This window comes from Lethenteron reissneri, chromosome 27 (assembly GCF_015708825.2).
Source record: "Lethenteron reissneri isolate LAM-NWPU_2019-01 chromosome 27, ASM1570882v1, whole genome shotgun sequence".
NCBI lineage: Eukaryota > Metazoa > Chordata > Hyperoartia > Petromyzontiformes > Petromyzontidae > Lethenteron > Lethenteron reissneri.
This window is the reverse complement of record NC_083805.1, coordinates 4,405,683-4,417,963: the sequence shown is the minus strand read 5'-3', so window position 1 is coordinate 4,417,963 and position 12,281 is coordinate 4,405,683. Positions and strand designations below refer to the sequence as shown.

The 12,281-nt window shown below is 46.8% G+C and overlaps 1 protein-coding gene across 1 annotated transcript; it reads left to right on the top strand.

Annotated features, from left to right (window-relative positions):
* Positions 1–2,150: 2,150 nt before the first annotated feature.
* On the top strand, positions 2,151–11,286 carry LOC133348405 (glutathione S-transferase theta-3-like). Its single transcript, XM_061561198.1, has 5 exons — positions 2,151–2,670; positions 5,581–5,668; positions 7,244–7,400; positions 8,689–8,865; positions 9,529–11,286. Exons 1-5 carry the CDS (start codon positions 2,559–2,561, stop codon positions 9,742–9,744), a joined length of 750 nt encoding a protein of 249 aa, XP_061417182.1. The 5' UTR covers positions 2,151–2,558; the 3' UTR covers positions 9,745–11,286.
* The last annotated feature ends 995 nt before the right edge of the window (positions 11,287–12,281 follow it).

The window sequence follows — 12,281 nt, the reverse complement described above, 5'->3', positions numbered from 1 at the left end:
GTGATTGGTACCACCTGGTTTGGCAAACGCAGTGTCCACCAGGGACTTAAAGCTTAACGAATATACCGCACGTTTTATATAGGCACGTCCTATTTTTATAATATTCATATTGTAATTATCTTTTACCCTTCTATCTGGCAACAAAACTGACACCTTTTTTACAAGGAGTCATGTTTGCATAGACCACAATACCTGCAGTCGTAATGCAAACAAAAAACATAACTCTGATGTTATGTTTTTTGTTGGGTGGGGAGGGTAGGGAGGGGCTGAGTGGGGAGGGTGGGGAGGGGCTGGGTGGGGGGTGGGAGGGGTGGGGCTGGGTGGGGAGGGGCTGGTCACCCCGTGGTGCCTTTATAAAACTCAACGTTTAACCTACTCAATCCGGTTGTGCCGGCCCTCACAGTCGGGCATATTTGCGGAATACACCACGCCGCCGTTGACCCTGGCCATTGACCGAGCCACCCAACGTTCCTACCAGCTCCCTCCGCAGGAATGTGTTTTGCACCGTATGTAGCCAACCATGTCTGCCTCTATCAAGCTATCTCCATGTCTCTGTGGTTGCTCTCTCCACATCGCTCTACGCTCCTGGTTACATCTGCCTCTATCTCTGTTTTTTTACAACAGCGATTAAGAAGAGTTAGGGCAGGAGGACACGTCGCTAGATGGCACGATGGCTCATGCAGGTCAAGTATTAGTGACAGTGGCAGCCACTGATTAGAACGTGTCCCAGAGGACACTGCACCGTGGAGATGGAGCGATACATTCAGCTGGTGTACAGTTCTCAATAGACTGTGACATCGCAAAAAAACGTGCACGATAGCGACGTCTTGGGGAAGCCTTTAGCCAGCAGTGGCCTGATCATGGCTGCTGCTGCTGATGATGTTGACTATAACGCTACTCCCGGTCAATTATTGATGTTGTTTGTAAAGAAAAAACACATGAATTGGAATGCTGTGGCCTCGCTTCGTTACATTGTGAAGTATGCTTTTGAAGTCTTGAGTGGCAGTTGAAATTGTGAAACAGTGTTCTATATAGCATTATCGATTGTCAATGTTTTTTTCTATCTGTCCCCATGTGCTCTTTGTCTCTTCTTGCTCTCCGACTCTCCGTGTATCTCTTCCTAACCATCCCTTGCTTTTTCTGTTATGATGGATTTTCAGAAAATCTCGCAACTTACAGATTTGACGATTTTTGGCATGAGCCGAGCTCATGCGCCCCATAAGTACAGAAGTGGAGACTGCAAATGTTTCCCAGAGGCAGCCTTTGCAGCAGTGAGCATTGGTGACTCTATTGCAACTGGTGAGTCTTAATGAGAACCAAACAGGTCTATAGTTATCTGTCAGTCTCATTTTCTGCTCGCTCGTCAGTCAGATTTGCTGAAATATATAGGTTAGATGGGGGCCTTAAGACGAGATGACATTGCAGTTTTTCAGGAACTGTTGACAGATTTTGTTTTGTTTTACAAAACGCACACACGCTGACGAGTGCTTTCATTTTCTCCACGGCTGCCTGTGCTGCTTGAAACTTGTGTGTTTTCCGGCCTGCACCGATTGTTTAAGATCGGACACGCACTATCGTCGTACATATTCGTGCCTCTTGCTTCTCCGTCCCTCTCCAAATCTCCGGCGTGTTCCTCTCTCTCTCCCTCTCTCTCCATGCCCTCTTCCCCCATGCGTCTTCTCTTTGTCTCAAAGTTTCCATCTTATTACAAGCCCCCAACTCGCTCTCCCTCCACACGAGGGCCCCTCAGTTGCGATGCAGCAATGCGGTTTCTCAGCTGAATTCATGATTCTGACCTGACCTAAGGCGTCTCTCTCTCTCTCTCTCCCAACTTCAAATTAACTGGAATTTCCGCTTCAGGGTACACGAACTCCGAGAAACCTCCCTAGAGGGTGCAACACAGAGAGAGAGAGAGAGCGAAATAGCGTGGGGGTTGTGGGGTTACAGAGGCGGTTGGGATAAACTAAAGAAATAAATTATGAACGACCCCGTCAAAGCAGAGAGGGGGGGGGGGAGAAAAAAAATCACACACGGGGAGGGAATACAATAACCCCGAATGTATTCGCACGCACATCCGACCCCCACCAAAACCCATCCCAATGGGCCCTCAACATCCCCGGCGTGATTGGATGACCGAGGTCGAGCAGCAAGCCCGCGTCTATAAAGCTGCTTGCGAACGCTGCGGTGGCCAAACCTTTACTGACATCATCTCTCATCTCATCTCTCTCTCATCTCTCTCTCTCATCTCATCTCTCATCTGATCTCTCATCTCTCTCGTCGGCCTCGACCAACTTTTGGCGTTGTTGTTTTCGCGGTGGGGGTTTTATTTTTGTTGTCGCATCGGTTTTTTTTGGTTGTTTTTGTTTTCTTCCCAATTCGCTGTGTCACTTAACTCAATCTCACTGCTGCTGCTGATGCTGCTGATCCTCCTGCAGATTCTCACAGTCGTAGCTCACCGCTCCGTTTTGTTGGCCCGGCGACTGCCAAGTCTGATTTAACGAACAAAAACAATAACCCCTCTCAAAACTAACCCACCGCAACAGGGTTAATTGATCGCCATGGGTCTGGAGGTGTACGTGGACCTGATGTCGCAGCCGTGCAGAGCCCTGGTGATATTCCTCAAGAAGAACAACATCCCCTTCGTCCAGAAGACTGTGGAGCTCGCCAAAGGTACCACACCGCATTCCCTGTGTTCCTGCACGTGTTCTGCGCGTTCAGGAACACGGTTCTGACAGGTTAAGTCTTTGTGTCTGTTTAATCACCCCCCCCTCCCCCCCACACAGCTTATCCGAAATCGGAATATTTATCCTGGAGAAATCCGATGAGCTATGAAGCGTTTTCTTTTCTTTTTAATTGCTTACAGATGTCCCGTTAGATGATCAAACAGGTCACGTTTGGTGGGGGGTAAAGTTGTAGGTTTCTTTCCACCTCTTCCGAGATGTCCGGCCAGTGTTTCTGGAAGAGTAGGCCAAAACACCCCCTACAGAGAGGGCGTTTACACCGTTCTCTCCCCTCTCTCGTCGAAGCCCAGCAGCGGTGTAAAGCGAACAAATTGTACGGCCACACAAGAAGTCAGGAATTCTCCGCAACTATGTACGCATCTTTAAAAATATTAATTAATTACTTATGTTGTATTTACTATGGAGCGTCATGTAAACCCAGCATTATTCGTTTCACGGAAAGGTAACTGCTGCTGAAGACTCCAAAGGTTGAAACCGGAGTAGAGACGTCTTAATAAATGTTGTTATAGAGTACTCGTCTGCAATTCCCATAGGCAGATGTTTATTAATTTATTTCACAAGAGCACTATTGTTTGAGTGCCTTGCAGCTGCTACTGAGAGTTGGACACTTTTAGTCCATGAGCCCAGACCCGACGAAGCCAACCGTGCTAATCGGAGGTGCGGGAAATAGACAACAAACTAAACACACACAATCGTGATTTGACACACACACACTGAAAGCAGTTCTAAAAAGAAATGAGTTTTCAATCTTGTCGGTACCACGTGAAGGTGGCATAACTTTAGCGGTTCCAATTTCTTAAAGTGGTCAACAACGGTGAATTATTATTGCATACCCGTGCATTTGAAATTAACGGGGGGGGGGGGTCATATAATTCACTCGTTTCAATTTAAAGCTTTCGTGACTGCAGGGATTCATCTTCTTGGTTCTTTCGGTAAAGTCACGTAGAAGGGAAATAATAAAATAATACAAATAAAACATAATAAAATAAAATTCTCACGACGTTTCGGCCACAACGCAAGCAGCCGTCCTCAGGTGGAGAACAGGTCTGTCGAGAGTCTGACTCTGTCGAGAGTCTGACTCTGTCTACTCGACAGACCTGTTCTCCACCTGAGGACGGCTGCTTGCGTTGTGGCCGAAACGTCTTGAGAATTGTATTTTATTATATCTTATTTTTATTATTTTATTATTTCCCTTCTACGTGACTTTACCGAAAGAACCAAGAAGATAATTCACTTGTGTTTGTGGAAATAAATAGGTCCGACTTAAACCGCATGTGCGTGTGTTACAGAAGATTTCTTGGTTGTTAAATTTGGCCCGAGGCAGACATTAACAAGGGGCAGCCAATGCCAACGGAGACATTGCGTGTGGCCGTGAGCGTTAAAACATGTTCAGTTCCACTCATAAGGGGCCTGCCTGCCTGTAAATTAAGACAAAATTCTGCAAATCGACCCGTATCAGCATCAAACGCAATTCATTTGGTAATTTACCATTCGCATCATAGCATCTGCAGCTTGAAAGTGATGTCAAAATCAGTCTCGTGTTTGTGGGTTTTTTTGTTCCTATAAAACCTAAAGTGGATATTTTATTCGGGCGACGATACATCGCAAAACTGTGAGAGATGGGGGCGACTTGCGGAACACCTTCATCCAGCAGTGGATAGACCACGGCTGATGATGACGTTGTTGACATTTGGGCTACCCCAAGTGTTAATGTTTGTTTGAAGGAAACATGCTTTTGGAACGCTGTAGCCTCCCTTCATTGCGTCGTGAAGTATTCTTGTTTTTTTGAAGCCCCCGAGCGGCAAGCCGTACGCGTCGATTCCTGAGACTCAGGATGCGTTCATTAGATTTGCACGGGATGGGTATCATCAGTTTGAGTTCCCGAATTGCCTCGTCATGGGCGTGCAGTTTGATCACGCGATTCGTATGTTGCATGGGCATACTTCACCACACTGAGCAGTGCGGGTTGAAGGTGAGGGGGGGGGGGAGCATCCAGCCCCGCCTCCACAACCTCTTCAGCAACCCACACTGACCAGCATGGTGAAGTATGGTCAAAAACATCCTACCGTGACCGACAATGCTTTGGAAGGCTGTCGTGTCCATTGGTTGATCGAGAATGGCTGGAAATTATTTAAACGTTACCTTTATTCAAATGCAGTCTAGAGCAAATGTGAGGATAATTTTTCAATCTTTGCCCAGGACTTTTTCCAGGTGTGCCCCTGCTTCGCATTTCTAACCGTTCTCTGCGTGCTCCTGTGTGTGTATGTGAGGACCCCCTAGAGTGACGAGACAAAACCCCATGCACGGAGGCAGTGCTCCCTCATCTGCACCCACGCACAGAAATCTCAGCAACCTGCACTGTCACCTGCAGGCATCCCATCATTATCAACATATGGTGTACACAAGCACACGACGTTTACGATTGGACAGGTTATGGATCGAGATGGATTTTGAGTCGTTCCCAATACACACGCATGTAGAGACACCTTAACATTCAATTTGCTTTTGCTTTTAAATGGGCTTAGGCAGAATACATCATGGCCAGAAAGGATGCGTGCAAGAGGATAATTTACACGGGGATGCAGTGATAAAGATCAGCCAATGCGCAGGACAGAGATTAACCGATTGTGGCATCACGAAACCGTAATGGATGGTGATGGCACGGGGCGGCCGTCAACCAGCATTCTACCCCGTAGGTTTTTCACGGTTGTGCCGTATCGGCTCCCCCTGTGCGCTTTCGCGGTTAGTTTTTAGGTGCGTTGTTCGGCATGTCGCGAGATACACCGCACGTGCTTGGGAGCTTCTTCAGTAACTGAAAAAGTGTGTTCTGATGTCACAGGTCAAAATTACTCCGAGGAGTTCCTCGCGGTGAACTCGTTGGCCAAGGTGCCAGCGATCCTGGACGATGGCTTCGCACTTGCAGAGTGGTGAGCTAATGGCGAGAAGTGCGGCCGCTTCTTACAAAGTCGCTGTGTGTTCCACTCAACCTTGCATTCCACAGAGTGAACCAGCCAGCCAAGGCTGAGCTTCGAGCGTTGCAGTTTTAACACTCCCCCGCATCAAGGACAACCTCCCCCCCCCCCACCAAACTGGGTTGTGTGTGTGCATTTTTGTGGCAATCAGCAGACTTTGCAACGTATAGAAAATGTTCAATGATGGGAGTTAACTTAACTTAAAAAAAAAAACACATTTTATCTAGAGATAGTATTCCAGTTGTTCCACTGGGTGTCGTGAGAAGAGATGAAGCCACATTTACATTCTGCACTTGCAGAGAGCGGTGCATCACCCTGTGTCAGTCAAGCGGTCCTGGAAGATGATGATGTTGCAGAACTGCATCTGAAGGCACTTCAATACTCGGCCTCTCTAGTCACACGAGGGGCACAGCTTCTAATATCCCGCGAAGATTTCTCATCGCATGTCAATCAAAGAAATTTTAGTAAGATTCCCGGGGCTGGAACATGCCAAACTAAACAGCTTAATTTAACTTGACAGTTTCTTTGCGTGTAACCATTGAGACAACCCACCACAGCTGAAGACCCAGTTTAATCACAAGTACTGTATGCTGAAAATCAGATTTGACCCCCAATAACTCAGCAGTGTCAGCTGAATGCACCTGGCCATCTCTAAGTTAATGTTGTCCAATGATTAACCTCGTCTACTCTGTACAAGTCTGGCTTTTTGTTCTTCAAGTTTTGCTCAGAGCTGGAAACGCGAAAAAAACACCACCCACCCTTACTCTATTAAACAGGAAACCACTTAGATTTTTATTTTACGAAATAAAATTGTGCAACAGACATTGGTATTAAAGTCTGCAGAGCTATACCCACGGGTACGATTTAGATTTTAGCCATCCGTGATCTAACTGGATTCTCAAGAGGAGAAAGCTGATGATCTCAGCCTGGTCACCAATGACTGCTCACACAAAATCACACAAAATCACATAAAACGCCACGGTGGAGAGAAGTTAACTGCCTTGCCTGGTATACAGGAGGTCATGGGTTCGAACCCAACCCTGATGCCTGCTGTATATTTGGAGTTTGCATGTTCTCCCCGTGGCCATGTGGATTTTTCTGCGGGTCCTCTGGTTTTCCCTTCCACATTAAGAAATATGCGTTTAGAGTATTTGGCTGTATATAAATGTCCACATGATAAGCCACTTTTGTTTGGGATATCATTTGTGGCCAGGCCGTTTCTGAAAAAGAGCCTTATCTGGTAGAATAAAAAAAGTTAAATAGTTTTAGTTTTCAAATATTGTTTTATAATTTAATTCAGCTAAATTCCAGCTCTGAGAATTGCATACCAACCTTACAAGTAGCTCTGCAATGTTTGCTTCTGAGGGCTGTTCTCCAACACGGGGTCACACTGTTCTGCAGGCGTGACCTCGTTACAAACGGATACTTCATCTCGCGATACGAAACCGCTGACGCGTAACTTTACTATTATTTTGTTACATACAAAAAATCCTCCACCATTGCTGCTGCTGATGATGATGACCCTGGCAGCGTGGCCATCCTGCGTTACCTGCTGGCGCGCTACTCCTCGCTCGTGCCCGACCACTGGTACCCGGCGGACGTCCAGCAGCGAGCACGCGTGGACGAGTACCTGTCATGGCAGCACACGAGTGTGCGTCCGCACGCCGCCAAGGTCTTCTGGCTGGAGGTTGGCTTCACGCTGCCACTACCCTTGACGTTCATTGAGAGTCGCATCACTACCCGAGCAACAAGAGGGGACACAGTAAAGCAGTGTTTTTCGCAAATTTGCTGGAGGGGGCCCACTTTCGTCGATAAGACATCAGTGTGAGAGGCCGCCACACATTTGAAACCATTGGGTTTGACAGCACGATGATGATGATGGGGGTGGTTTCACATTTTTGTATTGTCGGGGGGCGCATGTCAGGGGCCACATTAAAGGCCACCAGGAGCCGTCAATGGCCCGCGTACCTTGCAGTGAAGAACACTGTAATAAACTGCGTACACGCTTATTAATTGGCCAATAACACCTAAGCTTGGGCCATTTCTGGCTACGGCTCACCACCTGGCTGCCTTCCTGCTCCGTCTGCGGTTCTTTATGCCTCCAGAGTTATTCTCTCACTTTCGACAGTGAGCGTATACTGTGCTCGTTATAAGTTGAAATTATTACATAAACACAAAAGGACGTACGCTGCTTTAACCAAAAGTCTTTGTTCCTGCGTACGTTTTGGCAGTTGTGCTGTGTGGCTCTGTGTTTGTGGGTGATACAGCATGCAGTTCAACCCCTTGGGTGTACAATACGTGGCACAACCAAAAAACACATCATTATTTGAGCCGCGCGTGTCGTTGCATGCCTGCGTTCCAGCGGCGCTTCGGAGGCAAGGGGTTGGTGGATTGGTGCAAAGCAGATTTGTGAAACTCCCAAATCTCACTGGGTTGTGAGGTGGTCAAGACATGGCAGTACAGCAAGTTGCTTTATTAAGTTTATCTTTGTGGAATTTTGATTGTTATCACCTCGAAAGAGTAGCCACAAACACACCTCTAGAGGTGGGGGGGGGGGCCTCTCTACAACACCTTTTAGTGTGGAGGCCCATCTGCCAGCAATGGTGCGAGCGGGAAATTTCAGGGCTGCACCTTTACATCTTCACGCAGTCTCAAACATACTGGAGAGGAACGGGTGAGGTTGGGAGGTGGATGAATTCAGTCAATAACTCCCTGCGGTGCAATATGTACGTATACAAGCTGAACTTCTTTCGCACCGTACGTAGCCAACCGTACTAATGGAAGGTGCTGGGGAAGGACAACAAACTAAACACAAAAATAAGTTTTAGAGAAATGAGTAAAACAAATATATATATTTTAAATGCATCCCATAAAGAAAATAAACCACACAGTGCAGTACACATGAACGCACAGATCGTTTGCAGCGTGTGAGTGTGAACCCAGCGCGGCGCGTGGCTCATCGTGTCGTGCTGCAGGTGCTGATCCCGATATACACGAGGGAGCCGGTGGAGCCCGAGAAGGTCAAAGAGGCCCTGGAGGACCTGGAGAACACACTCGTCGCCATGCAGCGCAAGTTCCTGAAGGACCAGCCCTTCCTGTGCGGCCAGGAAATCTCGGTGGCCGATATCCTGGCACTCTGCGAGCTCATGCAGGTGACCTCGCTCAAGCCAATTCACCGTTTTGAGGTCGTCGCCGGATTCTTACGATCTCGCAATTTATTTAACACGTGCGGAGTTTGAGCAGACGGCTTCTACCACAGGTGAACATAAGCACGGCCAATTGGCTGTCACTGATAAGCGTGGCATAATCAGACTTGGAAAGGTTTTCATGACACAATAGTTGGTTGTGAATTTTGTGTTTTATACAGCATGTCTTGCAATGATAATTCTAACAATAGTAATTGAGGACATTTGGTATTTGCGCCATTCTTCCAGCACGAGGGTATCACAAAAACGCTGTTTCACAGACGAGTCGTGGTCTGCCAATAGGGGGCGATGCAGCTACGTGGTTTACGCTATTAAGTGATTTGTAAGTTATCAAATTCGGCAAAATTTGGGCCGCGATATCGGCACACATTGCCTCAACTCTTTATTCAAATGACATCACGGCATCTTTAACATCCTATTTACAAGTATTAACCGGGGTGGTCATTGAGTTCGAACCGTGAACTTCGACAGCAAATGGCAGACACGATACCGCTCAGGCAGGTCACCGCCTTTGAAGCAAAGGTCACGGCCGCATTGACCTTTGACTCGGCGAAGGTAATTTATATTTCCGCCGCCTGCCAATAACATCCGTCTTGTCTGGCGTGACAGCCCGTCGCGTGCGGACACGACCCCTTGGCACCACACCCACTTCTGGTGGCCTGGCGTGCCCGCACCGAGGAGGCGCTGGGAGCTGACCTGCTGGCCGAGGTGAACGCGTGCATCATGGGAGCCCACGACAAGCTCAAGAACTATTTGCACCCGCAAGGCGAAGGCACGCTGGCGGTGCCCCCGGCCATCAAGCACCTGCAGAAGCTCACGAGATGAGCGAGCGGCGAGTTGCCGCGACGCTCAGCCCTGCCCGTCCGCAACGCTCACCATCTTGCAGCAATGCAAAACATCCTGGGGATGAGTTCTAAGCATGTAACGATTCATTGAGTTGTCGTAATGCGGCGTCACGATTCGACAGCCGATGCTTGTTTTTGCCTCTCCGGTCTTTTTGGGTTGTCCATGTGGTGTTCGTCACCAAGTCGGACGCCTCAATCCATGTGCTTGAGGAGCTTTTTCAGGAACTGAACTGTGCTTCTCACTTTTTCAATGAGAGTGTTGTCGGCTGCTGCTGCTGCTGCTGCCGGCATTCTCGATTCTTGGCAATGTAAGCTCAGCTCTCTGATGTAATCCAAATCACGTTGCGTTTTACATTTGTTTTGTATCGTTTGTATTGTCTGCCTCAAAATTATTTAGAACCACATTTATCAGGAACGTAAGAATCAATTTCAATCGATAAATCGTTACATGGCTACCAAAAATACAGTCACCAGGCTATATACTGTTGGCCTTTAAAATTTAGAAAATACTTATTTAGATGTGCTACATCATAGTTTGTGTAAATCATGTGAAAACATGTATTTCAGTAGTCTTTTAGCTACGTGTGTGTTAAAATAAGTTTTATTCAGACTGGAACACAAGTTATACTTTTAAAAAACGTGTTCGTCTTTTTCCATACTTATATCCTGACCATGTTATGAGATGAATAATCAATTTTTGATGTCTCCCAGGGCAGTGAAAACCTTTATGTTGAGAGAACAGCCCGTGGAAGTGGATATCACAGATCCACCACTTAAAAATCCCTTCAAGTGACCACTGGTCCACAGGGTAGAGGGCAGCACTCTACAAGCTACTCTGCCACTGAGAGTAATACGTCGGACAGCAGTCAAACAGATTCATTTTCAATTTTCAGAGCTCGAATTTAGTCAAACTGCGCGTAACCAAATTTTACGTGATGGAATTTTTGCGTCGGTGTTGGTAACCAGCACAAGACTGTCAACTCGATACACTTGAGAACCTCGCTCCATCACAAGTGACTGCCTAGATTCGACTACCGGAACTCAACGGTACCAGATCAGGGTTCTAACGTAACTGTTGAGCCACCGGTCCACCTCAGGAAAACGATTTACACTCAACACGATTACAGTATAATTTTTTTAAATCATTATTATTCATGTAGCACTGTTCACAATAGCTCATAACTGTGAAGGCCCATGTAATAAAGTGGTCAACATTGTAGTAATCTTTTATTATATGATGGATTTCATAAGCATTATAATAATTAGAAATCTAAGTTCTTGTAAGCTCACGAAAAGGGTGCACCAATATAGAGCATCAGTTTACTCAGCAACTCTCAGACGATTTCACAATAAACCGTGGCAGTCTTAGTACTAACATAAGTATGTAGATCCAAATAAAAAAAATGCCTTTTTCTAAATGTGTCTCTGTGCTTAAGCAGTGGTGGCTGTGTGGTGACGTTTGATGGAGAGGTGATGAGTTGTATGATCGGTTACGGCAATAAACTCTGGGACCGGAAAAACAGCGGGCGAGAGTCGAACTTGTTTATCTTGGGTAAATATTATTATTATTTACAATTAACTCACTAAAAATATATAGTATATGCAACAATTAATTCACTCAAAAAATAGAGTATATGCAACAGGCTAACGACAATTAACTAAAGTATCTATATAGTTTACACAGATGAAAGGAATGTATCTTACATATGATTACTCTCTGTTTAATCCTCCACAGCTGTATCCCTTGTTTGTAGTCAGTCATCCTCTTAGACTGCACAGTCTAAGCCGAGCAGTTGGTACGAACCCCACCCTGACAAGAGGACCACCTGGGTCTTATCCCTGTCCATTCCCCCCCAAACGCTCCTCTGCCTTCTATTCTTCTCTCATATGCATTCATAGCAGCAGATTAAATATGTAATTTTAGATTTGTTAATCACTCAATTGTCTTTTCAGACGCAGAGTGGATCTCGTCCGTTCCTCCTTTAAAGGAGTAAAGAAGGCAGCTGTTAAACAATGTGGTCGATCGTTTGGGATTCGTGCATCAGGTGGCTGCATCGGCCATACCCGGTCCTGATTCAGTTAATGGTCGAGCATTGGCGGCGTGGAAGGTTGAAACCGGGAGGTTCCACGGTAGGGTCCTGTATGAGACGTTAACTTTTGACATCGGCTGCAGTTCAGACTTGCTTCCATCTCTCGCCTTCATTTTTATCTGTGGCATGGAGTGAGGCTGCTGTGATCCAGAAGGGGTGGCGTGATTTTAAGCGACCAGGCGGCACTGGGTTCACGTCCCTATGTATCGGAAGGTGCGGGGGTTAACGAGAATTTATTTGGTACTCCCGGACGGCCGCTGTTTCACGACGGATTTGCGGCGGAGCGATGTGGGGCGAGCACTGGGACCCACTGGTTCGGCGTCGACTTCAGTGTACCTGAGATGACACGCATTGCGATGTTCAGGTGTGTGTTAATAACACGAGTGTGAGTGCTGCGTCCACACACAGGTGAGCAATCCTCTCCCGT

Bases quoted from the DNA above. Each gene is read 5' to 3' on its own strand.
- LOC133348405 (XM_061561198.1), top strand. From the start codon at position 2,559: ATGGGTCTGGAGGTGTACGTGGACCTGATGTCGCAGCCGTGCAGAGCC. The intron at 2,671-5,580 runs GTACCACACCGC...CTGATGTCACAG, and splicing joins GACTGTGGAGCTCGCCAAAG to GTCAAAATTACTCCGAGGAG. The intron at 7,401-8,688 runs GTTGGCTTCACG...GTCGTGCTGCAG, and splicing joins CCAAGGTCTTCTGGCTGGAG to GTGCTGATCCCGATATACAC.